The sequence below is a fragment of the Leucoraja erinacea genome, chromosome 34 (assembly GCF_028641065.1).
Source record: "Leucoraja erinacea ecotype New England chromosome 34, Leri_hhj_1, whole genome shotgun sequence".
Taxonomy (NCBI): domain Eukaryota; kingdom Metazoa; phylum Chordata; class Chondrichthyes; order Rajiformes; family Rajidae; genus Leucoraja; species Leucoraja erinaceus.
Window position 1 is genome coordinate 3,211,759 of NC_073410.1, and position 26,228 is coordinate 3,237,986.

The following is a 26,228-nucleotide window of genomic DNA, read 5'->3' on the forward strand; positions in this document are numbered from 1 at the left end:
AGTAACATTTTATTCATGTTATGCATTGGTTCAAGAGATGAGGGAACTGATTTGGCACAGGATACAACAAACTGGTTCCTAGTCTATTCTGAAATACACAATGGAGGACATTTTTAGTGGTTAGAATGTTCCTCCCCGAATTTACAGTATTTCATTAACTAACATGCACAATTGTTCCTAGTGAACTTCTATGTTCTTGGTCCATAGAACCAATTCTAAACACCAAGGCAGCATCAACGAACCATATTTGTAATGGCCAATGAATATAATATTCACAATCACACACAATAACTTACATTGAAATCATAAATAGATTGTCAGAAAATATAATATAATACCAAATACAACTTTCATCATTTTCCAACATGAAATACAGAATCATATTTTCTTAATTTCTCCTTAAAAGACATATATTTTTTTGTTATATACTTTGCAAAATAAGTATCTTTTATTGCATAATTATAATACTTTTAATAGGACCAGATACGCATCTTGAACAAAAATAGTTTCATCTGATTGCCATTTGATATAGAATGCACCATTGACTCTAACAACATCATTTATAGACTGCACGCAACATATGCCATGATACTCCAGGGAGGGCTAGACTGTCAGAGCTGCTTTGAAGAAGTACACTACAATAGCTTGCACAAGAATACTTCTAGAAAGGCTTAAACCAGGACACGTTAAACATTTATGATGAGCGTTTGCAACAACAACGACAACACATATTTTAGCACACAGCAACTTTTACATTCAACACCATTGGGGGTTTCTTGCTGATGGGGATACGGAGCTGTTGTCTGCCTTTTAAAATTATGTAAATACACCATCACAAAACAAGTCCATCAGGAAACAAAATGCATACGTAACTCAAGGATATGGATCCGATGGCACAAATATTAATACCAATAATGCAAAAATATATTTGGCAGATCTATGTATCAAGAGGTATGTACAGAACAAACATTTCTATTTTCCACATGACTAACACAGTGTTACAGTAGACTAATGGTACATTTAACTTCTTTATATTCACTTCAGTCACCATGTGCAAACAATAATGAGTTGATATGCCACCGGGTTACTTGCAGGCTTCAAACTAATACCAATTGACACAACTCTATTCTTTGGCGTAGAGAAATGATCATTTGACCATTTCACAGTTCAACCCGATTCGCAGACTTTTATTGGCGTGATTTTGTTCCATTTTGAGCACTGTATGTTGCATTCCCCAGAAAACAAAGCTTGGCTTTAGTGTTGTACTTCACACACAGGTCTTTCATCTCTTTGAAACTCTTCTCCACGGCTTGTGCAAACATGGCTGAAGAGGTTTCCTTGCAATTGTTGAAGGAGGAGATGCTGAAGATAATCTGATCCAAACGTGGGTTGTAAGCAACGCCATAACCATCGGGCACCACAGGACCATAAAACAGAAATCCATCCATTGTAGTTGGTACCTGTGGAGGAATGAAAATATCTAGTCGTTGAGATACGGAGCATGGAAACAAGTCCTTCAGCCCATTGAGCCCACACTCAACATCAAACACCCATTTCTCCTACACTAATAGTAGGTAGACACAAAATGCTGGAGTAACTCAGCGGGTGAGGCAGCATCTCTGGAGAGGAGGAATGGGCGATGTTTCGGCCTGAAACGTCACCCATTCCTTCTCTCCAGCGATGCTGCCTCGCCCGCTGAGTTACTCCAGCATTTTGTGTCCACCTTCGATTTTAACCAGCATCTGCAGTTCTTTCTTGCACTAAACCTACCTTTTCCCATTTTATTCTTTCCACATTCCCATCAGCTCCCTCCACATTCTATCACTCATCCCCACCCTCGGGATGATTCACCATTAACCCTCGGAAATGCACTTCCTTGGGATGTGGGAGAGAAATGGAAAACCTGCAAACACCACACGGAGAATGCTGGAGATTAGGAGCGTGTAAACAATGACCTGGCTGGTGGAGAGGTGGAAATTGTTGCTCATCAGGTATGTTTTATCAGTGAATAGTTTCGGTAAATCCATCTGTAGTTCTTTCGCCATCTCCTGCAGTCCAAGTAAGTGATTGTCAATTGCCATTCCCGTAATAGTCTGGAACATGGACCAAAATTGGAAAATAGTTATTTTATCTAAAGTAATATTAAATATAAACTCAAGTGCCTTGAGGATAGGCCATTCAGAAAATTAAACAAATACTCAGCAAGAATTAGCCACACGTTTGGGGTGCATCATCAGCCTAAAGCATCAGTCGAGGAAAGAGTAGGAGAGAAACCTGAAGCTTTACCACAGAACTGTGATGAAGCAAAAAGCATATGGAGTTTAGAAGGATGAGGGGGATCTTATAGAAACATAAAATTATAAAAGGACTGGACAAGCTAGATGCAGGAAAAATGTCCCCAATGTTGGGCGAGTCCAGAACCAGAGGCCACACTTAGAATAAAGGGGAGGTTATTTAAGACAAAAAACTTTTTCACCCAGAGAGTTGTGAATTTGTGGAATTCCCTGCCACAGAGGGCAGTGGAGGCCAAGTCACTGGATGGATTTAAGAGAGAGTTAGATAGAGCTCCAGGGGCTAGTGGAGTCAAGGGATATGGGGAGAAGGCAGGCACGGGTTATTGATAGGGGACGATCAGCCATGATCGCAATGAATGGCGGTGCTGGCTCGAAGGGCCGAATGGCCTCCTCCTGCACCTATTTTCTATGTTTCTATATGGACCAGGTCAAGATTACTAGATGAATTTTGAAAGTGAAACATTGAGGTTATTTTTGGTCATCGTTACTGCTTCTCTGTCAATTATGACCAAGCTCCCTTGTGTTATGGAAGTGATAGCTGTCAGTGAAAGAGAGTTGCTCATCCATGTATGCCCATCTCCTTAATGCTGATGCCATTTCTAAATGATGTGAATGACACTGAAGACTTTCCAAACGCCCGTTTGTGATGATGCAGCCTTTTGGTTTGAAGAAAACACTAACATAAGTTAAATGTAGCTCTTGCCAAATTTACATTCTTTATTTTGGAACCAAGTCAAACATGTCACCTAGTTGTGTTTTCAACTGCTAATAATTTGTGACATTGACTATCAGAGATTTGAATTATTATTGAAATAGATATCACATTTTCTGTCCCTAAATTATATATGCCCCAAAATCAGTGAATGGAAAACTGCTGAGCCTTAGTAAATTGAAACGTTGACACAGGAACTAGTACTACCATTGTGATATTATTTTAAAATATGGATTTTTTTCCCCTTGCCTTTAGATCATAAATAACACTCTTGCTCCTCTGCTGCAGGATGATATGAAAAATTAAAAGCTGGAAAATAATTTATTGAACAACTCATGAAAGTACTTTGCTCCACTCACTGTTAATGCAACTAATTAATTAATTAGACCATGAAAGACATAATCAATAACGCTTTTAATTTGCTAATGCGGCATTTGAAGCTGAAATTATTTCCACTTACTTGAACTGTGTAATTGATCTGTGCGTCCACTGCAGCCCACAGAAGCTCCATCTTCTTTGAGTCCTGAATCCAAAGGAGGTTAGTTAGTGCCATGTATCAGCATGAAGAAGAGTGTAATACAAAGGCTCCACCTCCCCACCTCCCTCTACTTAAACATGCAACATTTCACTCAGGGTACACTATCTCACTCATGCTTATCGTTCATCCATTTGCCTTATTTTCTTCATTCAACAACGCACTGGAATTTATTGCTATGGAGGACAAGTCAATTAATATTTTTAAGGTGGAAATTGACAGATTCTTCATTAGTACGGGTGTCAGGGGCGAAGGGGAGAAGGCAGGAGAATGGGGTTGAGAGGGGAAGAAAATCAGCCGTGATTGAATGGCGGAGTAGACTTATTGGGCCGAATGGCCTAATTCTGCTCCTATAACTTATGAAGCACGCACCATTGACTTCATTCTACACTTCACGTTGCCTCAGCAAGGCTACCAGCATAATCAAGGATGAGTCTCACCCCAGTCTCTCCCATCAGCCATGATGTCTGAAAATGCATACCACCAGATTCAGGGCCAGTTTCTTGCCAGAGCGGTCCTGACCTCCCATCTACCTCATCGGACACATTCAAACCATCGTTAATCGGACTTTACTGGAATTTATCTTGTACTGAATATTGTGCCCTTTATCCTGCATCTGTACACTGTGGACAGCTTCATTGTAATCATGTGTAGTCTTTTAGATGACTTAATAGCATGCAACAAAATAGCTTATCACTGCACCTCGATACAGATAAGAATAATATATTAAACTAAACTAAAGAATTCCCTCACACGCACACATCCTTCACCTGCTCCCAGAGATACTTGAAACAAATGGAAATATTTTTTTAAATTAATTTATAAAAAAATTAATTCATTCATCTGATGTGGACGGCTACCAATTGGAGGATTGTGTGCATTTCTGGTTACCACATTAGAGGAAGGATTAGGAGTGGGTACAAAAGAGATTCACCAGGACGTTGTCAGGATTGGAGTAGATTCACTATCAGGAGAGAGTGGACAAACTTTGATTATTTTCTTGGGAACGTCACATATAAGTTGACGAGAGGCATGGGAAGGGTAGGCAGTCTTTTCCCCCAGTGTGGCAATGTCAAATGTTACAGGCAATATGTTTAAGGTGAGAGGGGAAAGTTCAAAGAAGATTTTCGAGGCAGGTTTTCTATTATCCCAACATAGGGTGGTGGATGTCTGCAATATACTACACTGCACTGCACTACTGCAGGAAACATGTTCCCGAGCAGGAAACATGTTCCCGATATTGGGGGAGTCCAGAACCAGGGGCCACAGTTTAAGAATAAGGAGTAAGCCATTTAGACCGGAGACGAGGAAACACTTTTTCTCACGGAGAGTCTGTGGAATTCTCTGCCTCAGAGGGCAGTGGAGGCAGGTTCTCTGGATGCTTTCAAGAGAGATCCAGATAGGGCTCTTAAAAATAGGGGATATGGGGAAAAGGCAGGAACGGGGTACTGATTGGGGATGATCAGCCATGATCACATTGAATGGCGGTGCTGGCTTGAAGGGCCGAATGCCCTACTCCTGCACCTATTGTCTATTGCCTGTTGTCTTTGTCTATTGCACTGCACTGCCTCAAGGGATGGTGGAAGCAATGTTAAGGGGCATTTAGACAGACACCAGAAAGGGCAGGGAAACAGAGGGATACAGATCGTATGGAAGCAGGTGAGATTAGTTGAATTTGGCCAGTGCAGACATGCCGGGCCGAAGGGCCTGTTCCTGTGCTGTGCTTTTCCATATTTATTTATAACCCACCCCTTGTTGCCCAGTTTGCTTCAATGCAAAGGTGATTAGCAGTCAACCAACATGCATTGGGCTCGGCATCACCTTTAAACGGGTCATCTCTTTTTCTGTAGGATATCAATGAACATAATGGGTTTCAAGAACTCTGGATTTTTTATTTACAAACTTACAAATTTTGATTTTCCAGCTGTGGTGGGATTTGAACCCATCGCACCAAATTAGCAGTCTCTGTCACTCGAAAGGACTCCAGTATTGTAACCACTATAGCGTTTTATGAGCACTAACTCAGAGCAGTGACTGGAATAAATCAACATATTTCCCACAGAATTTTGATAACACAAGTACCAAAGTATCAAAAAAATTGCAATGGATATTATGACAGAAAAATTATCAAACAGGAAGAAATTTTGATATGCATAGGAAAAGATATATCTATGTGAGTAAGCAGAAAAATGAAGACTGTTGCAACCTTGTTTGTGTGACGGGTGATATTAATATTCAAGTGCTTAATGCAAAGGATCTTGCTTTCTCCTATCTTTGCAGAAGTATTTGAACTGCCGTTGGAAAACAAGGCTGTGTGGAATTGCACACAAATAGGGAATTCCTGCACAGATCTGTTCCCAATGGTGTGAGGAGGGAGTGAGGGGGGTGAGATGGCAGAAAGAGAGAGATCATTGTGTACTGTAAAGAAAGGAAGTCTGACAAACGAGAGTCGAGAACAGAGAGAAGAAGACCTACTGAGATTGAAGCTCTTCCATCGATCATTCCCTTTGCAAAATCAAGAGCCTCTTTCGTTGCTGATCGGATATTATCAACTCTACCCTCCTGGAAACAGCGAACAGAGGCACTTTCGTAAGTGTGGACCAGTCTTCCATGACACCTGGAAAAATAAAATGCTTTTTAATGAAACCATTTTTTAAGTAAAAGGCAACATCCTTATGGGAAACAATGCAATGCAGTGGAACCAAAACTATGGTGAACATTAAGCAGAATTATTTGGGGGAAATAAAAGTGCTCGATAGGGTAAGGGTAGACACAAAAGGCTGGAGTAACTCAGTGGGTGAGCCAGCATCTCTGGAGAGAAGGATGGGCCACATTTCAGGTCAGGATAAGGGTACATACAAACTCGTGAAAGAAGTAGAGTAGTCATCTTAAGAATTCATTTATGTAATAGAAACAATAAAACAGGCAGATCAAACCTAACTCTTGAAAACATCCAGTGAATCGGCCTCCACTACCTTCTGTGGCGGAGAATTCCACAGATTCACACAACTCTCTGGGTGACATTTATTTTCCTCATCTCTGTCCTAAATGGCCTACCTCTTATTCTTAAACTGTGTGACCCCCTGGTTTTGGATTCTTAAACTGTGTACACACATTGCATTTTTCTTTCTCGTTTATCATATTATTTACAGTGTACTATGTTTACATATTCTGTTGCGCTGCAGCAAGTAAGAATTTTGTTGTTCTATCTGGGACACATGACAATAAAACACTCTTGACTCTTGGTTCTGGACAATTTACATTTATTTTTTACCGGCCAATTAAACTACAGACCCGTATGTCTTCGGAGTGCGGGAGGAAGCTGGAGATCTCGGAGAAAACCCACCCGCTCACGGGGAGAGCCTACAAACTCCATACAGACAGCACCCACAGTCAGGATCGAACCCGGGTCTCTGATGCTGTAAGGCAGCAACTCCACCACAGCGCCGCCCTGCAGTACAATGGTTTCCATGCTCCCACTTTCCCTGTGGCATTGATTTAGTGCCAAACACATCTGCTGCTGCTCTGTGAAACAGTAACCAAACAACTGGTGGGTATAATTTAATGACACCAACCCACTTAGTTGGTCAGTCGGTCAGGCAGCATCTATGGAAGGAAAAAGACTGCCAACGTTTCAGGTCAGGCCACTCCGAAGAAAGGTCTTGACCTGAAACATTATTCCCTCCACCGATGCTGCCTAACCCTTGAGTTCCTCCAGCATTTTGTTTAATGCGTGAGATTCCAGCATCAACAGCCTCTTGTGTGTCGGTGGACTTAATGTTGAAACAGATAGAAGTTGTGTGTTCTCAGACAAGAATTATCCGTGCGTTCCGAAAGCATCCCATTTTGCAAATGCGCTGAGATGATATGTGATAAAAAGGAACGGCAGATAGACACAAAATGCTGCAGCAACTCAGCGAGCCAGGCAGCATCACTGGAGAAAATGGATAGGTGACGTTTCGGATTGGGACCATTCCTCAGACTTGCATTATGTGTCCATGTGCACTGAAATTATGTTGGAATGATTTGACAGTCTGGGTAAGGAGCCTGTCGTTATATCAGGAATGGAGTTTGTTTCTTCATTTTGAACACAGAGCAATATTGGGCACAGCCAATACTGTTGAAGTGGACAATGTCTAGCTGATTTAGAGGTGAAGGGAGATACACAAATCACAATGCTGTTGAAGTGGCGACAACCATCAATGTCCCCTAGCTGTAAAGAGGAATTAAATGTATCCAGCAATGTAAATGCTCGGTGAAGGGAGACCAAACTTCATAAATCACAACCCCGCCATCTTTCCAGCTTGGCCACTAAATTGCTGGAATACTTATCTTGCTGGCCTTGAACGTTAGCTCAATGGCCTCAGTTAGACTCTGGTCAAAGCCCCTTGACCTGAAGTTACGGGAGGCTTTAAGGTGAGTGGGGAAAGATTTTAAAGAGATCTACGGGGCAATTTCTTCACACAGAGAGTGGAAAGAATGATCTGAGAACGTTATATCCCCAAGTGCAATAGTGATGTTTAAAAGACATTTAGACCTCCAGTGAGGTTGCAGGGAAACCTGATAGAAGTTTGTAAAATTGTGAGAGGCACAGATAAGATAGACAGACCTTTTCCCCAGGATAGAATAATCAAATATTGGAGAGCATACACTAGCTTTAAGGTGAGAGGGACAAAGTTTAAAGGAGATGCGTGGGGCAACTTTTTCACAAAGAGTGTGGTGAGTTCCTGGAATGTTCTGTCGAGGGTGGTGGTTCGAGCAGATAAGATCGTGGTATTAAAGTGACTTTTGGATTTCCATGGAATGGATGGATATGGATTATCTGCAGATAGATAGGAGATGGTCTTGTCATTATGTTAGACCTGGGCATTGCCAGCTGAAGGGCCTGTTCACGTGCTGTACTGTTCTATGTTCTGTGTTCTATGATAGGTGCATGGATAGGAAAGGTTTAGAGGGACGATAGACACAAAATGCTGGAGTTACTCAGCGGGGCAGGCAGCATCTCTGGTGAGAAGGAATGGGAGATGTTACGGGTCGAGACCTTTCTTCAGACACTTGAAGGTTTAGAGGGAGGTTACACAAAAAAGCTGGAGAAACTCAGCGGGTGCAGCAGCATCTATGGAGCGAAGGAAATAGGCAACGTTTCGGGCCGAAACCCTTCTGAAGAAGGGTTTCGGCCCGAAACGTTGCCTATTTCCTTCGCTCCATAGATGCTGCTGCACCTGCTGAGTTTCTCTTCTTAAACAAGGTTTAGAGGGATATGGGTCAAACACAGGCAAATAGGGCAAGCTCCATTATAAAACCTGATTGTAATGGATACGTTTGGTTAAAGGGCCTCTATGACTCTTTAAGCCATAATAACAAAAATTGAAAGACCATGTTGTCTGTTGTAACGTAGCAGCTTCATCTTTTGGAAAAAATAAATCAAAGAAGAATATTTTTATTTGCAGCTTATTTTGAGTGATGGGGAAGGGATTCAGAAATAAAGTGTGTAGGAAATCAAATGCATTTGACAGAGGCATGATTATACACTGCTGACATGATTGGTGAGAAGAAAATGTTTGATGAATCCAAACAACCAATGCCATTTATATTGTTTCATACATTCAGTAAGACTAGTGTACATTGAGGGTTAAGGGCCTTATCCCACGTGCATGCGACTACATGCGGCAAGCGCGACCAAACCGGAAGCGGGGACCGCGCGGAGGTTGAGTGATCCCGTACGAGTTGACGTGAAGTTCGAGCGAAGTCCGCGGGAAGTTTGCGCTAGGCGTACGCCGTCAAGATGCTGCGTACGGCGTCGTGACGCTGCACACGCCCGTCGAGGCGGTGCGTACCGCCTCAATGCGGCTGCGGGTCGGCAGGCCACTGCCACGCGGAATTTTTGGGAAGCGTCAGTTTTTCGGAGCCCCGCGCGATGTCGGGACCAGCTCCGCACAACTCCATACGGCTCCGGCAATCGAAGTGGGACCGGCCCCGCGAGGCCGTACGGCTCAAGCGACCACGTTAGGTCGCGCTGGCCGCATGCAGTCGCACGCTCGTGGGTCAGGCCCTTAAGTGAAGCTCCAAAAACATTGCACAAACTCACCTGTAAAAAGACAGCTGCAAACCAACCTGGATAAAGGCATCTGGGCTCATCCTCTGTTTCTTGATAAAGTCTTTACCAAGAGTCTTCAGCCGATATATGTTTAAGTCCGTGTTTTCTATCAACCTGGAAAAAAGGAACATTACGAAACTCTAAGATGCATTTAACGTTGCCATTTGTCAAGACTCATTTTGTACAGACCCAATTATGACAAATTAGTAATTATGGAAATCATCAGGTGAGTAATGACAAACTGAGCACACCAATGTAAAGACAGTGCTAATTACTATTTAGTTTAGTTTAAAGATACAGCATGGAAATAGACCCACTGAGTCCACACTGACCAGCGATTACACTAGTTCTATGTTATCCCACTTTCCCATCCACTCCCTACACACATGGGCCAATTTACAGAGGCTAATTAACCTACAAGCCCTTGTGGCTTCAGGGTCTGGGAGGAAACTGGAGCGCCCGGAGGAAACTCATTTAGTCACAGTAAGAACATGTCAACTCCACACAGACAGCACCCGTGGTCAGGATCGAACCCGGGTCTCTGGCGTCCTGAAGCAGCAGCGCGAACAGCACTGCCCACTGTTCCACTCTTCACAACTAATTTCTCGTTTAATAAATCTGCAGCCTACCTTTGAAGTTTGTCAGCTGCTGAGGCTAAGCATCTGTGGATTTCGGGGCCACACTTCCATCTCAGTCTTCGAGGAGAAGGCAGCTCACACAGAGAGTCTGCTCTGACCGGCCTCCTTGCTGTCTCTTTACTGGAAGGTGGATCACATGTATTTAAAATATTCAAAAGTAGTGGTCTAAAATACATTACAGGCAAGCTAGCGATCTGGAGACACAGGTTAAATCTTACACCAGCAGCAGTTGTATTTCAGTTCAGTTAGATGACGGAATGAATAGAAGGGGAGGCTGTTAGTAAGGGTGAAGGAGTAACATGACAACAGGTGTGACGTGGATGCACATCGATGCACAGCTATGCTGCCAAAATCTGTAGAGTTAGTATGTACAGTCCTTGTCTGGAGGGATACAGTGAGGAAACAGGCCCTTCAGCCCAACTTGCCCACACCGGCCAACATGTGCCAGCTACACTAGTCCCACCTGCCCGCCTGTGCTCCAAATCCCTCCAAACCTGCCCTATCCATGTACCTGTCTAACTGCTTCTTAAACGTTGGGATAGTTCATGATTGTAGAACTGGCAGATTGTTAGTACATCCCTTTTGCTGTCTTTATCTGGTCTCACTCAACCAAGAAGTCCCCAGCATGGGAATGGGTTCCCTGTATAACATTGGGTATATGCAAATTGTCCGCAGTCCCAGTATAGCATTGGATATATGCAAATGGGTCCCCAGTATAGCATTGGGTATATGCAAATGGGTAGCCAGTATAGCATTGGGTATATGCAAATGGGTAGCCAGTATAGCATTGGGTATATGCAAATGGGCCCCCAGTATAGCATTGGGTATATGCAAATGGGTAGCCAGTATAGCATTGGGTATATGCAAATGGGCCCCCAGTATAGCATTGGGTATATGCAAATGGGCCCCCAGTATAGCATTGGGTATATGCAAATGGGTACCAAGTATAGCATTGGGTATATGCAAATGGGTCCCCAGCATACCAATGGACTCCTGATAATGGGGCCCTGCAGTGTCTGAGAGAGCGAGGGAATGGGGAAATCCTGAGTTTAAAAGTTGCATGGCAATAATAGATGCCAAACCATTGAAATTTCCAAACAACTTGATAATGATTGATCAGAGTTTCACAATGTGAGCTGAATGAATCATGGCTTCAAGGACGTTTTCTCTGCATTGCGGTAAGGGAACTGCTGGTAAAACAAATGTTGTTCTGCTCCTTTAGAAACAGATTTTTGCATCTCCACTGCCCATCTATTCTCTGTTGTAAACAGCAAATCCTTTCCTGAGTTTGATTTTTATATAAAACAGGATGGAGTACAAATAGCCAGAAACCGATAACATACATGTAGCAAAGTAGATGTTCGGCACACTGTATAACAGCAATCCCTTCTGATGGTGAATGCTCATAAACCAAACCACACACTCCATCCCGTCCAACAATGAACTGTGGGAATAAATGGAAATATGTCATTTTGTAATTCTGTTATTCTGGGATTATTCTAAAGTTCAAAAGTAAAACCTATACAGAAATGCCTTCTATCAAGAGTCAATTGTGCAGTTTTTCTTGATAATTGTACCAATAATATTTTACACCATATAACAGCCATTTTTATTTTGCATTGGTTGGTATTAACAATACATTGGAGGCAGCAGCTTTAACAGTGTTTTTTCTCATGAAGTTAGACAAAAATGCTGGAGAAACTCAGCGGTTGAGGCAGCATCTATGGAGCGAAGGAAATAGGCAATGTTCCGGGTCGAAACCCTTCTTCAGACTAATCACGAAGTAGCGGTTTTTAAAACATACAACATGTAAAGGGTTTCCCATAGCAAAATGTATGTTCAAGCAATATTCGGATTGATTGAATTGAGTGGACGATACAGCTGGGAACAGGCCCTTCGGCCCATCGAGCCCATGCAGACCATCGACTACCTCTTCACACTAGTTCTACATTATCCCACATTTGCACCACTGAATTACCAGGATAATATTTGTAAACATTACAAAACATTTATTTTTTACTTTTTTAATAGAGAAATACTTCCTCAATGAAACTCAATGGATAAGGTGATTTATTGTCACCCCATGTCTGTTACCTGCATAGTTTTGTCATACCACCGATTTGCGCTGTTTTTATGCCAACCATTGCCATGCATCATCTGCAGAGCCATGTTTAGATCAGTCAGTTCAACGTCAATTGGTTCGTCCAAGCAAAGCAGAAATATGCAACGTTCAATGGCATTCAGAGAGTCTCGGTTGGTTGAATCTGCAGTAGGAAGAATGGACCAAGTTAGCCTAAGCGACAGACATTCAGGTCTGTATTGAAGATTAGTTTAGTTTAGAGATCCAGCATGGAAACAAGCCCTTCGGCCCACCGAGTCCATGTCAACCAATGATCACCCCGTACACTAGCACTATCCTACACACTAGGGACAATTTAAAATTTTACCGAGGCCAATTAGCCTACAAACCTGCACGTCTTTGGTGTGTGGGAGGAAACCGGAGCACCCGGACAAATCCCATGCGGTCACGGGGAGAACGTGCAAACTCCGTACAGACATCTTCGAAGTGAAGTATGTGTTTCATTGTCCACCACTGCCATGTTCATCCTTATGCAGTTTCCAGTTTCTGACAGCAGGGGACCTACTCTTGACTTTAGTCATCTTTTTGTACATTTACAAAGGAGTGGAGTATTAGGACACACTGCCTGGGTATAAGAGTGAATGTTCCCACTCATCATTGCCAGAAACAAAAGACCAACAATTTGCTTAAATGATTGAAGTGAGATAATTGTAATTGTGGAACTATTGGAGTGATTTCGAGTGTTGGATATTGGATTTCCAGATGTTGTTAAACTTAAACTTGCACTTCAATGGTTATTAAATTAATTCATCTTGCAATAATAGACGAACATAGATTCTAATTTCTACAGAGGTGTGCCCTTACATTCTCTGCAATTGGAGACATATGTGTGCGATTGGCAGTATCTACATCGTGATCGAGGTCATAACCAAATATTAATTCAGGAAGTACTTATTAAAATTATACTACCAAAAACATTGGTATATTATCTGTGGGTCAATATTTATATGATGCAGAGAGTTCAACTAAATCTGGTGCTGTTGTGTGTAAAATTAGTTTGATTTTAGAATGAAAATATACATAGCAAGGCAAAAGTGTATTGTTGTCCCACACAAATTAGACTTGGTTGGACGAAATGTGTAGGAAGGAACTGCAGATGCTGGTGTACACCGAAGAGAGACACAAAATGCTGGAGTAACTTAGCGGGACAGGCAGCATCTCTGCACAGGAGGAATGAAGAAGGGTTTTGACTCTAAACGCCACCCATTCATTCTCTCCAGAGATGCTGCCTGTCCTGCTGAGTTATTCCAGCATTTAGTGTCTATCTTCTAGAAACATAGAAATTAGGTGCAGGAGTAGGCCATTCGGCCCTTCGAGCCTGCACCGCCATTCAATATGATCATGGCTGATCATCCAACTCAGTATCCCGTACCTGCCTTCTCTCCATACCCTCTGATCCCCTTAGCCACAAGGGCCACATCTAACTCCCTCTTAAATATAGCCAATGAACTGGCCTCGACTACCCTCTGCGGCAGAGAGTTCCAGAGATTCACCACTCTCTGTGTGAAAAAGGTTCTTCTCATCTCGGTTTTAAAGGATTTCCCCCTTATCCTTAAGCTGTGACCCCTTGTCCTGGACTTCCCCAACATCGGGAACAATCTTCCTGCATCTAGCCTGTCCAACCCCTTAAGAATTTTGTAAGTTTCTATAAGATCCCCTCTCAATCTCTTAAATTCTAGAGAGTATAAACCAAGTCTATCCAGTCTTTCTTCATAAGACAGTCCTGACATCCCAGGAATCAGTCTGGTGAACCTTCTCTGCACTCCGTCTATGGCAATAATGTCCTTCCTCAGATTTTGAGACCAAAACTGTACACAATACTCCAGGTGTGGTCTCACCAAGACCCTGTACAACTGCAGTAGAAACTCCCTGCTCCTATACTCAAATCCTTTCGCTATGAAAGCTAACATACCATTCGCTTTCTTCACTGCCTGCTGCAAACTAGGCTTGGCTGTACAGCTGAGCTAGAAGCCAATATAAGTAAAGAATAAGCAGCCCATTGGAAGGTAACTTTCCTTCACTAGAGGATATAGGGTTAATTCTGTGCCAGATATTGGGTTCAGTTAGAGTGAAGCAAATGGCGACATTGAGGAAGATTTGGTTTGAACGTTTGGAGTCAGTGGTACACATCATATTTCCCCAGAACAAATGTTAACGGTTTCTTTCCAGGATTATTTTGATTTTAGAATGTAAATATACATTGCAAGGCAAAAGTGTATTGTTGTCCCACAAGAATCAGACTTGGTTGGACAAAATGTGTGGGAAGGAACTGCAGATGCTGGTGTACACCGAAGATAGACACGAAATGCTGGAGTAACTGCTGGAAGGTGCCAAATAATAGGCCTGTCCCACTTACGCGACTTTTACAGCGACTGCCGGCACCCGTCACAGGTCATTGCAAGTCGGCGAAAATTTCCAACATGGTGAAAATTCAGTGGTGACCAGCAAGACGCTACGACTCTTTGGGCGACTGAGGAGACGACTCACGACCATACAGGTGACACCCTGGTGACATGTCGCGGGGTGAAGCCTGTACGGTCGTGAGTAGTCGCCCAAAGAGTCGTACCTTGTTCTGGTCGCCGCTGGATTTTCAACATGTTGAAAATTTTCGGCAACCTGTAACGACCTATGACGGGTGCCGGCAGTCGCCGAAAAAGTCACGTAAGTGGGACAGGGCCATAAGGGTATGTGGTTTAATGTACCACATGTCAATTGTCATTGAAGGCTATTCCACAAGATGATAATGAGTGCAGAAATGCATGGAGATGACAACTCTATAAACAGAGATGCAGGTTGTTTGATTGATTGAAAGATTCAGCATGGAAACAGGCCCTTCGGCCCACTGGGTCCACTCCAACCATCAGTTCACAGAAGTCCTATGCTATCCCATTTTCTCATCCACTCCCTTCATAGTGGGAGGCAATTTTTACATAGGGCTAATTAACCTACAAATCAGCAGGTCTTTGGGATGTGGGAAGAAATCGGAGTACCAGAGGAAGCCCAGGTGGCAGAAAAGAACAAGCAGTGGGTGATTCACTTGGCCCATATCTCTACAGCTATCAATTAGACTCTACTATCTCCTAACATGTATGACCCTGTATTGGTTGAGTGTAGATAAAAAATGCTGGAGAAACTCAGCAGGTGAGGCAGCATCTATGGAGAAAAGGAGCAGGCGACGTTTCGGGTCGAGACCCTTCTTCAGATGGACATTTTGAGCAGTCACATTGAGCACATTGTTAATTTTTGCATAACATGCATTCTAGTTATAACACCAAAAAGATAATCGACCTTCTGAGGAAGGTGCAATTAAGTTGAATTCATATATATAGTTTTCTGAGATCTCATTTGAATTGTTGCAAAAAAAGTCACAGGAAACAAATGCAAAACTAACCATATAGTTTGCATTGACGTAAAACGCAAAGTGGATTTGCCTGGCGGAGTTTGTGTTGCAGAATGGTTCTGCCTGCATACTTGCTACTGACCTCTCATAAGCACTTCCCTTGCCTCCGCCCACTTGGGTCGACAGTCAGATGTGAGGAGACCTAAAGGGGGTGACCTTTCGTCCTCACTCCCTGCCATCTTCACAATCCTCCTCAACTGGGTGATCAAGTCAGTTTCGGTCAATCGTCTGTACTTTATGACCACATCCAAAACAAAGAACTGGCACAAAACAAAGTGACGGAAGTAAACATTAATACAATCCTGCAAGGAGTTCATGCAAAATGTCGAGAAGCATGAATTATAGACCACTTTAAATGTCTTTGCATGTAACTCGTATATCGACATTCAACAAGGTCATTTCTATTATTTCGATCAGTATTTTTGTTAAATAGCAGAGACATTAGACTTTAGACTTTAGGCAAACAGCATAGAAACAGGCCCTTCGACCCATCGTGTCCATGCCGACCAGCGATCACCCATACACTAGTTCTATCCTACAGTCCAGGGACAATTTAGTGAAGTCAATTAACCCAGAAACCTGCAAGCCTTTGGAATGTGGAAGGAAACCGGAGTGCCCAGAGAAAACCCATGCAATCACAGGGAGACTGTTCAAACTCGTACAGACTGCACCCGTAGTCAGGATTGAGCCTGGGTCTCTGGCACTGTAAGGCAGCAAATGCAAGGCAACGTCTGCAGTTCATTGCTTGTACCTTTCTCAGTTCCAATTTTTCTTCATTTATTGATTTAAAAAAAAAAATGTTATTCATCAGGAAAGATAAATTGTCCTGAATTTATCAACTTTGAGCTCATTTGTCCATTCATCTCTTCTAATTTAGTTCAGATACAACATGGAAACAGGCCTTTCAGCCCACCACATCCATGCCAATCATTGATCACCCATTCACACTAGTTCTTTGTTCAAGTCAAGTCAACTTTATTTGTCACATACACATACAAGATGTGCAGTTTTCTCTGATTTTCTCATCTGCTTTTCTCTTCCACACCTCTCCTACTCTGGCAAAGACCACCCCACTATTAATTTCCATCTCCTCCACATTCCCCAATGTAAACTGAATTCTCACCTGGTTACGATAAGCCACGATCACTTGTTCCGTTCCAGGCATGACATTGATTTTCTGGGTTACCAGTGTGTCTTTTTGTTGGCCCGGTAGACGATAGGATGTGAAAAGCCTGTAGTACTGCTCCATGCACAAGGCATGTCCTGCTAACTGACCGCGGGCAAAATCAACAGGTAAGGCACGGCTGCAAAACAAGAAGGGGAAAGCGATGCTTTAATAATCCAGCTGCTGCCCATCCAATGGTGTGGGTGAGAAGATGTGTGGATGATACTAGAGGCAAATTGGAGGAACAACATCCTGGCCACTCACTCATCTCCCCGCTGCCTTCAGGTAGAAGGTACAGGTTCAGCCTGAAATCTGCAACATCCAGGTTCAGGAATAGCTCCTTCCCCACAGCCATCAGGCTATTAAACTCAACTCAAACAAAACTCTGAACATTAATAGCCCAATGCGCTTTATCTGATTATTTATGTGTGTATATATATATTTTCAATAGTATATGGTCACACACTGATCTGATCTGTATTTATGCCTACTATATTCTGTTGTGCTGAAGCAAAGCAAGAATTTCATTGTCTTATCTGGAACACATGACAATAAACTCTCTTGAATCTTGCATCTTGAATCAGATATTGCTTGGGCAGCTTACAGCCCAGTGGTATAAATCTGTATTTCTCCAACTTCAGGTAGCCCCGACATCCCCTCGCTCTCTATCCCTCCCCACCAAAGTCACACCAGCTTCTCGTTTTCACCCAACAAACAGCTAACAACGGCCATTTCCCTTTATCATCATTACTTTTTTGCATATCTTTCATTCATTGTTCTTTATCTCTCTACATCGTTGTCTATATCTCTCAGTTTCCTTATCCCTAACCATTCTGAAGAAGGGTCTCGACCCCAAATATCACCCATTCCTTCTCTCCAGAGGTGCTGCCTGTCCCACTGATTTACTCCAGCTTTTTGTGTCTTTCAATAGTAAGGACAATTAATTCCCCAATTTCAAGTAATACCCCCTTATCCTCCTCCAACCTTTCCACAGCCCCCCTCTGCCACCATTTCCCACCACCCCAGCCACCCTGCTTCTTTTCTCTCCTCCCTACACTTATCTCCCATGCCTGAGTCTCACATTTCCAGCAATCTGCCAACCACCCCCCTCACCTGTATCCACCTATCATCTCTCCAACAGCCATGGGCTCCACGCCTCCTTGGTCATTTGTTGCCGACCCTGAGTTGTTCTGGCCTTTTCCTGCCTCCAGTTTCTCCCCTCTCCCCACTCTACTTTCAGCCTGAAGAAGGGTTCCGACCCGAAACGTCACCATTATCTTTCTCCAAAGATGCAGCCTGACCCGCTGAGTTACTTCAGCACTCTGTGTCTATCTCCACCTATCACTTACCAGGTTGTGTACCCACCTCACCTCTTTACCATCTTTCTCCCCCTACTCCAGTCAGTCTGAAGAACAGTCCTGACCCAAAACAGCAGCAAGTGTCCACCCCTCCACAGTTGCTGCCTGACCCACTGAGTTACTCCACCACTTTTCTTTTTGCTCAAGATTCCAGCATCTGCAGTTTCCTTGTATCAAGTTAGATATTATCTGATTTAGGATTTAATGCATGTAAACCACATGTGGTTCAATAAGCAATGCCTATGCTAAAGTTGTACAAACTCCTGAACAACTTGCACATAAATTATTTGAGTGCTGATTTACAATTTTTCTTATAGATCAAACTAAAAATCCCCTAGCTGTTAGGGCATATATAATTAATTCACCAATATCTTATCTAATAATAATCAAACACGAAACCTCTGAGGTTTTGGACTTCGTAAACATAATTTTCCTCTATATAAATTAAAACACGTCAATTAAAATTGTTATTTTCTTTAATTTCTTTAAGACTTATAATGTCATTGCCCTTACAGATTTCTCCATCTTTGGAAGCTGCCTGAGTATTTCCAGCACTTTTAACATAATTACTCAATCTTTGCTATTTTACCAATATTATTCTAGTCATTACTCTCATTGTTACTTTTGTAAACCTCAAGTTCCAGAAGCAAAGAAACAATATTCACATCACAGTTTCCTTTCACTCTAACTATTGTATTTGAGTTTGGCTTGATTGGACTTATGGAGAGTATTATCTTGACTTGATTGGGTGGCATACAAAACAAAGCTTTCCGCTGCATCTCGGTAAACATGACATTAATAAACCTGAACCTAAGACTAAGCATTCCCTTGCATAGTAACGGACGTTTTCAGAACTTTATATGGCCTTCACCCCACCAGCCAGAAACACCTCCTACAAACCCCAGAATTTAAACTTTATGTCTGGCACCCAACACATTAGTCATTCTGGGTTGCTTGCGTCCGGATGGCATGAACATTGAATTCTCCCAATTTTGCTAGCCCTTGCTGTCTCCTCCTCTTCCTTAACCCTCGAGCTGTCTCCTCCCATCCCCCCGCCCTCGGGCTCCTCCTCCTCCCTTTTTCCTTCCTTCTCCCCCCCACCCCCCATCGGTCTGAAGAAGGGTTTCGGCCCGAAACGTCGCCTATTTCCTTCGCTCCATAGATGCTGCTGCACCCGCTGAGTTTCTCCAGCATTTTTGTGTACCTTCGATCTTCCAGCATCTGCAGTTCCTTCTTGAACACATTAGTTATTCTTGTTGACACTACATAAAGTCTTTGATCTTGGTTTCCCAAAAGGATAAAAGTGAAGTGAAGAAGGCTCTAGACCCGAAACATCACCCATTCCTTTTCTCCAGCGATGTTGCCTCTCCCGCTGAGTTACTACAGCTTTTTGTGCCAATATTCAGAATACCCCATACATTTTATAAATTATTCCCATTTCATGTCAAGAACAGATATTCAAAATAATTTGATGGCACATGTTAGAGAGTGAAAGTATTTCACTAAATAATCTTGGGTTTGTTGGAGAAACAACAGCAGAGGAATGGAATCATTGGTCATTTTAACTTATATAATTGGAAGTTTATTTCTGATTATCAATTACTTACGCATCCAGTACAATTTTGTAATCCAGTATTCCACAGATGAGACGCGCAGCAAACCTGCAAGGGGAAAATAAACTGATGTTAAAGGCACCACACGCCATCATCAATGGGAGCTCGCTCCAATGGAAACAGATCCCTGAATGAGGATCATTATACTTACTATCTATAATTATAAGTGACTGCAGTTACACACAAGATTGAAAACCATGTCCGGCTAGATAGCAACAATACTCATGCAGCGTGTAGGCAAGAACTGCAGATGCTGATTTAAATCGGAGATAGGCACAAACTACTCTTGCAGCTTCTGCAAGGAATGATGCCCAGGTTTGGTTACGTTTAGAGAGACACAGAAAGCTGGTGGACAAAAGTGCTGGAGAAACTCGGCGGGTGCAGCAGCATCTATGGAGCGAAGGAAATAGGCAACGTTTCGGCAGAAGGGTTGCCTATTTCCTTCGCTCCATAGATGCTGCTGCACCCGCTGAGTTTCCTCCAGCACTTTTGCCTACCTTCGATTTTCCAGCATCTGCAGTTCCTTCTTAAACACAGAAAGCTGGAGTAACTCAGTGGGTCAGACAGCATCTTTGGAGAAAAGGAATAGGTGACGTTCCAGAGATGCTGTCTGACCCGTTGAGTTACTCAAGCTTTTTGTGTCTATCTTGGGTTTAAACTAGCATCTGCAGTCCCTTCCTACACATTTGGTTTTAGTTTAATCGGTGGGACACAGTTCACCAATGCAAATAGATGGGAAGAACACCATGCAATGGATAAGCCTTGGTTCCGGTTTGGGTAATGTTACATAACAGTGGCAAACACATCGCCATCAACTACAGTGTACTTTTCTGCATGTGCAAAGGGTTTGATGAAAGCCATTCCCTTGATGAAACCCTGCTTTTGAAAAACATTTATTTAGGAACAGGTACAAGCAACAAAGCAGGAATTAGAACATCCACATATTCAGGGACTTGGTTTTGAAATGTTAACAAGAAATAATATTAATGTAGTGATTTAGGGCTGTGTTTACAATCTCAGCTTTAAGTGTCAAAAGCAAGGCATTGTAGCACAGACATATTGTTACGATCTTGCATTTTACCACATACTATAATCTGCGTGGTGTTACGTAAAACAGGGTGCATGAGTAGTTGTACCTGAGCTGATCACCCTCATCCTGGAAGTTCTGCTGAGGGAAGACCATTCCAGGGCTGGAGTTTACAGGAAGTGCAAGTGGGTTGCATAGATACATGGTATCCAACCACCAGTCATAAATCTTGGGACGAGAAGAAAGAACAGTTTATTGTTACTACTAATAAATCCACCACCTTCTCCACAGTCAACAATGTACCGTTGTGAGCTCCACCTCTCCTTGATCATCATTGCTGACTTTGACTTGTCCATTTTCATTCATATCTTCTTCATACCTTTTCATAGCTCTAGTTTCCTTTCCCCCTGACTCTCAGTCTGAAGAAGGGTCTTAACCCGAAATGTCACCTACTCCTTCTACCCACAGATGCTGCCTGACTCACTGAGTTACTCCAGCATTTTGTATCTATCTTCGGTGTAAACCAGCATCTGCAGTTCCTTCCTACCATAAATAAAAATGATGAGCCGACAATGACTTGTCAATAGCAGATGACTCATAAAGTTTGACAAGTAGCAGCAAGGAACCATGGTTGATAGTTTTCACCTATCCTGAACGTTGTACATCGCGACAAAATTAAATAAGTCCCTTCTTGCCTCACTTTGAGTCACTCTCATTGCTCAAATAATTTAGTGAAGAGCCACGTTATAAGTGCAGTGACACATCTGATTTATTCAGATAAGAGAAACCTCTATGTCAAACAGGGACAGGTTTAATGCAAAATGCTAGTTCCTGGATTCCGTTACAATATAATATAGTCGACCCTATCTGGAAAATGGAGATCCTAGTGCTCATATTCCATAAAGTTAAAAACAAAAACATGATGGAAGCATAAGGATGACAGGAAGAGATGGCCATTAAGACCCATGTGGCCGTTGTTTGGTCATGATTGGTCTTTCAACACAGCACCACTTTCTCATTTTTATCCCTTAATTTCCCCAACATTCAAAAATCCATCAGCCTATCTATTGAATATATTCAAAGTCCAAATCTCTACAATTTTCCTCAGAGAATATTGTAAAGAACCATTACTCTTGAACACATTTCTGAATGGGCAAACCCTCTGTTTGAGTCCCTGATATTTTGTTCCGGGCACCCAGCCCAGAGGAACATTTATCCCGGTGACTGTATTGACAAAGCCCATAAGAACTCAGTCTGAAGATGGGTCCCAAATCACAAGGTTGTCTTTCCATTCCCTCCACAGATGCTGCCTGACACAATGAATTCCTCCAAGCTTGTTATCTGCTCAAGATTCTAGCATCTGCAGTTTCATGTGTCCCCAATCAGAACCTTAATGTTTCAGTGAAATCACCTCTCATTTTCTAAGCACAAGACAATATAGGCCAACAGTCTGAAGAAGGGTTTTGGCCCGAAACGTCGCCTATTTCCTTCGCTCCATAGATGCTGCTGCACCCGCTGAGTTTCTCCAGCATTTTTGTCTACCTTCGATCTTCCAGCATCTGCAGTTCCTTCTTGAACACAATATAGGCCAAGCCTACTTCAATGAGTGAGACCCTTCCTCACTGCTACCCCTCTGTCCAGCCATCCATTATCCACCATGCTTTGTACTGCCTCTCCTCTTTTCCAGCTTTCTTCTCCCACCCCACAATCAGTCTGAAGAAGGGTCTGAGCCCGAAACGTCACCTATCCATGTCCTCCAGTTGAGATACTCCATTAATTTGTGACCTTTTGTGTATTAATTAGCATTTGAAGTTTTTTCTTTCTAATTTCTCATTAGACAACCCCCTGTTTCCAGCAATCTACATTATCTAGCAAATCTTAAATTTACACCTTGTAACTCAAGAATAACCTTTCTCCAAGAGACCAGACTTGTGCACAGTTTCTGAAGTGAAGTCCAAACAAGATCCATCACACATCGCGGAAGTAATTTTATTATTGCACCCTTTTCCTCGCAGCTGTTTCTGAAGAGCACATTCAGTCAAATGCATGCATCTCTTCGAAAGAATGTAGTTCTGCCGTTACCCAGTTAACTTTCTTTTCTTGGCGCTTCACCAAATGTTCCTGCAACAGTTCGCCCATCCCGCCAGTGGCGCCAAAACTTTCCACAATGGCTTTGGTGGTTTGGTACTGCTCCAGCGTGACCAAATGATTCACAGATTTCAGGTAGGTGTCCAGTGTCTCCTGCAGAGAAGGGACGGGATATTTGGGCAACACCTAGAGGTTACAGAAAAAACATTTCAACAACCATGATAAAGATTGATTAAGAAAATGTTGAACAGTGAAAACTATTAAACTGTACAGGCTTCATATGCAGGTTAATTGTTATAGACAATAGACAGTAGGTGCAGGAGTAGGCCATTCGGCCCTTCGAGCCAGCATCGCCATTGAATGTGATCATGGGTGATCATCCACAATCAGTACCCCGTTCCTGCCTTCTCCCCATATCCCCTGACTCCGTTATCTTTAAGAGCCTATCTAGCTCTCTCTTGCAGCACAGTGTATACATTTGTGGACTTTGTCGCTTTCGTGGCAAATTATGCTCTATCTTCTGGTAAATGTGCATCATTTATAACTTCTTGTGATTAAAATGGGGCATTGTCTGCATAGAGTCGAACAGCACTGACACTCCAGCCCAAATCGTCCATATGGACTATAAGACACCCCATCTACACTAGTCCCGTTTGCCCGTGTTTAGCTCATATCTCTCTACACCTTTCCTATCCATGTGCCCATCCACGTTTGTTTTCTAACAGGTCAGATCTCATAAATCTCAATATAGTCTCCCGTGCATTTCTGCGAAAAACGGCTTGAACTTTATTAACACATTCAAGTATTAGTAAATCCTCAAGAGACTTTCGTTACTCATTCTTGATGAGGATTGTGGCAAAACACTTTGCCCGCTCCCTCTACATCAGTGTCAGTGCCTAAGGTACCGGAAGGTAGTTAGTTAAACCAAGAAGGTACTTTGTAAACTAAAATAACTGGCATCCTTTCTCTCTACCCATTCCCAATAGAAAATGTAGTCCAGCCAGTTCAATATTTGCAATGTAATAATGTGTAGTAAATGGTCCCACGGTACAACACTTAAAGGGAAGGAACACCAATTGTTACACGTCTGTGTGTTACAACCTCCATCGTGTAGACATAGCGAGATACAACAGGGAAACAAGCCCCAAGGCCCAGCTAGTCGCTGTCAACCACCAAGCATCTAATATCCTACTCTAATTCATATCACACTCCAATAACTACACCCAGGTTCTCCCACTCACTTGGGGCAAATGACTGTGGCCAACTAACCTGCCAACCTGCATATTGCTGGGACGTGGGAGAAACAGGGGGTGGTCATAGGGAGAACATGCAAACTCCCCACAGGCAGTGACAGACAGTAGTCAGGATCGAACTCGTGTCCGTGGCGCTGTGCGGCCGGGGTCCTACCAGTTAAGTTATCAGTCAGAGTTATTACACTGCATGTCTGTGTGGAGCGGGAGAGTCGGTATCTCTGTACTGCATTGGGGAACCATTAGATTTTTGCATCTCCTCCACCCTGTGAGAAAACATGTGGTTGTCAAACTGCACATTTACATTATAAAACTTCCGCACATCAAATGAGATAACGATTTCTACTATCACGCATGCACCCGAGCGGCCAGTGTATATAAAAGCTGGCATACATAGCTGTTCCTGCGAGATCGGGGTCGGATCAAGTCCTGATTGGATTTACGGGGAACTATCATAGTCTCGTCGCGGCCACTCGTTATACCCGGGTGAATGGCGGGCACGCTGGTACAGGTGCGAATATTTCCTGCATTAAAGAGAAAATGCAAGTGGGTACGTTTCCAAATAGTCAGCGCGTTCATGTGTAAATCACAGTTCTTCATCTTCCATTTAACTCTTGATATCCTGTGACATTTATCCACCTTCGTAGTCTTATTTGTTTACAATGCTCTCCACCTGCTAATGAAGTGTGAGACCTCTGCCCGGCATGAACCACTTTTTGACACATATTGAAGGAAATAAGCACCACAGCACCACGATCTACAGCATGTTAAACAGTTGTAAGCACCTATGCAAATAACTGAGGATTAAACAGGGAAGACTGAAGCGATGAATGTGAATCAGACAATATTTCCGAACCAGAAACATGGATCAAAAGCTTTGTGGAGTAATTGGATCAAGTACAGAAGCAGGCCCTTCGGCCCAACTCGTCCCTCCGGTCCAAAATGCCGCCATCTAAGCTAGTCGCACCTGCCCGCGTTTGGCTCAAATCCCTTTAAACCTTTTCTATCCATGTACCTGGGAAATTGTTTTTTGAATAGTGTTATAGCATCGGCTTCAGCTACCTCCTCTCGTAGCTATTTCCACGCATTCATCACTTTCTAAGTGAAAAAAAAAAACAGTTGCCCCTCGGGTTCCTGTTAAATCTCCCCCTTCTTGCTTTAAACTTATTTATACCCTCTGGTTCTTGATGCCCCGACCCTGGGTAAAATGCTCCGTGCATTCACCGTATCTATTCCTTAATGGATTTATACAGCTCTATAAGGTCACCTCTCAGCCTCCTGCCCTCCAAGGAATAAAGCCGTTCCCTGCCCAGCCTTGAACTCAGGCCCTCGAGTACTGGCGACATATTCGCATATCTCCTCTGTACCCTTTCCAGCAAGTTAATGACACCCTTCATATCCATGTACCTGCCCAGGTGTCTTTTAAACGCTGTTATTGTATCCGCCCAATTCCAAATGAGTAAAACCGAACAAAAATACTCTAAATGCGGCGTCGCCAACATCTTGTATAACTGTAACAAGAAGCTGGAGTAACTCAGTGGGGCAGGCAGCATCTCTGGAGGGACGGAATGGGTGACGTTTCGGGTCGAGACTTCTTCAGACCAGTCAGGGAAAAGGGAAACGATAGGTATAACGGGTAATTAAAGGTTCCCAATGGACACTCTAACGAATCTATCCGTGGCCCAATATCCCGCAATCTATAAATGGAACTACAGTAACTATCTCGCAGCCTGAAGAAGGTTCCCGGCCTGAAATGGCCCCTGTCCATTCTCTCCACAGATGCTGCCCGACCCCGTGGAGTTAGTTCCACCATCACTATAGATCACTCACAGGGACACTGATCGTTTCCGAAGTTGGGTGTGAGCTATCGGCGTTGGTACTTACGGGGCCTCAGGAATTCGTGTGGAAGCG

General features: G+C 43.0%; 1 protein-coding gene across 1 annotated transcript; it reads right to left on the bottom strand.

Moving 5' to 3' along the window:
* chata (choline O-acetyltransferase a) lies at positions 1–25,357 on the bottom strand. Its single transcript, XM_055661661.1, has 14 exons — positions 24,711–25,357; positions 23,062–23,253; positions 21,089–21,207; positions 19,947–20,000; positions 16,940–17,120; positions 15,899–16,076; positions 12,371–12,540; positions 11,620–11,720; positions 10,268–10,396; positions 9,630–9,752; positions 6,017–6,158; positions 3,467–3,529; positions 1,956–2,093; positions 1–1,460 (listed from the first exon to the last, which is right to left on the bottom strand). Exons 1-14 carry the CDS (start codon positions 24,915–24,917, stop codon positions 1,188–1,190), a joined length of 2,070 nt encoding a protein of 689 aa, XP_055517636.1. The 5' UTR covers positions 24,918–25,357; the 3' UTR covers positions 1–1,187.
* Between the last annotated feature and the right edge of the window lie 871 nt (positions 25,358–26,228).

Bases quoted from the DNA above. Each gene is read 5' to 3' on its own strand.
- chata (XM_055661661.1), bottom strand. From the start codon at position 24,917: ATGAAGAACTGTGATTTACACATGAACGCGCTGACTATTTGGAAACGT. The intron at 21,208-23,061 runs GTAACGGCAGAA...TCTCGTCCCAAG, and splicing joins AAGAAAAGAAAGTTAACTGG to ATTTATGACTGGTGGTTGGA. The intron at 11,721-12,370 runs GTAACAGACATG...TTATTCCCACAG, and splicing joins GGTATGACAAAACTATGCAG to TTCATTGTTGGACGGGATGG.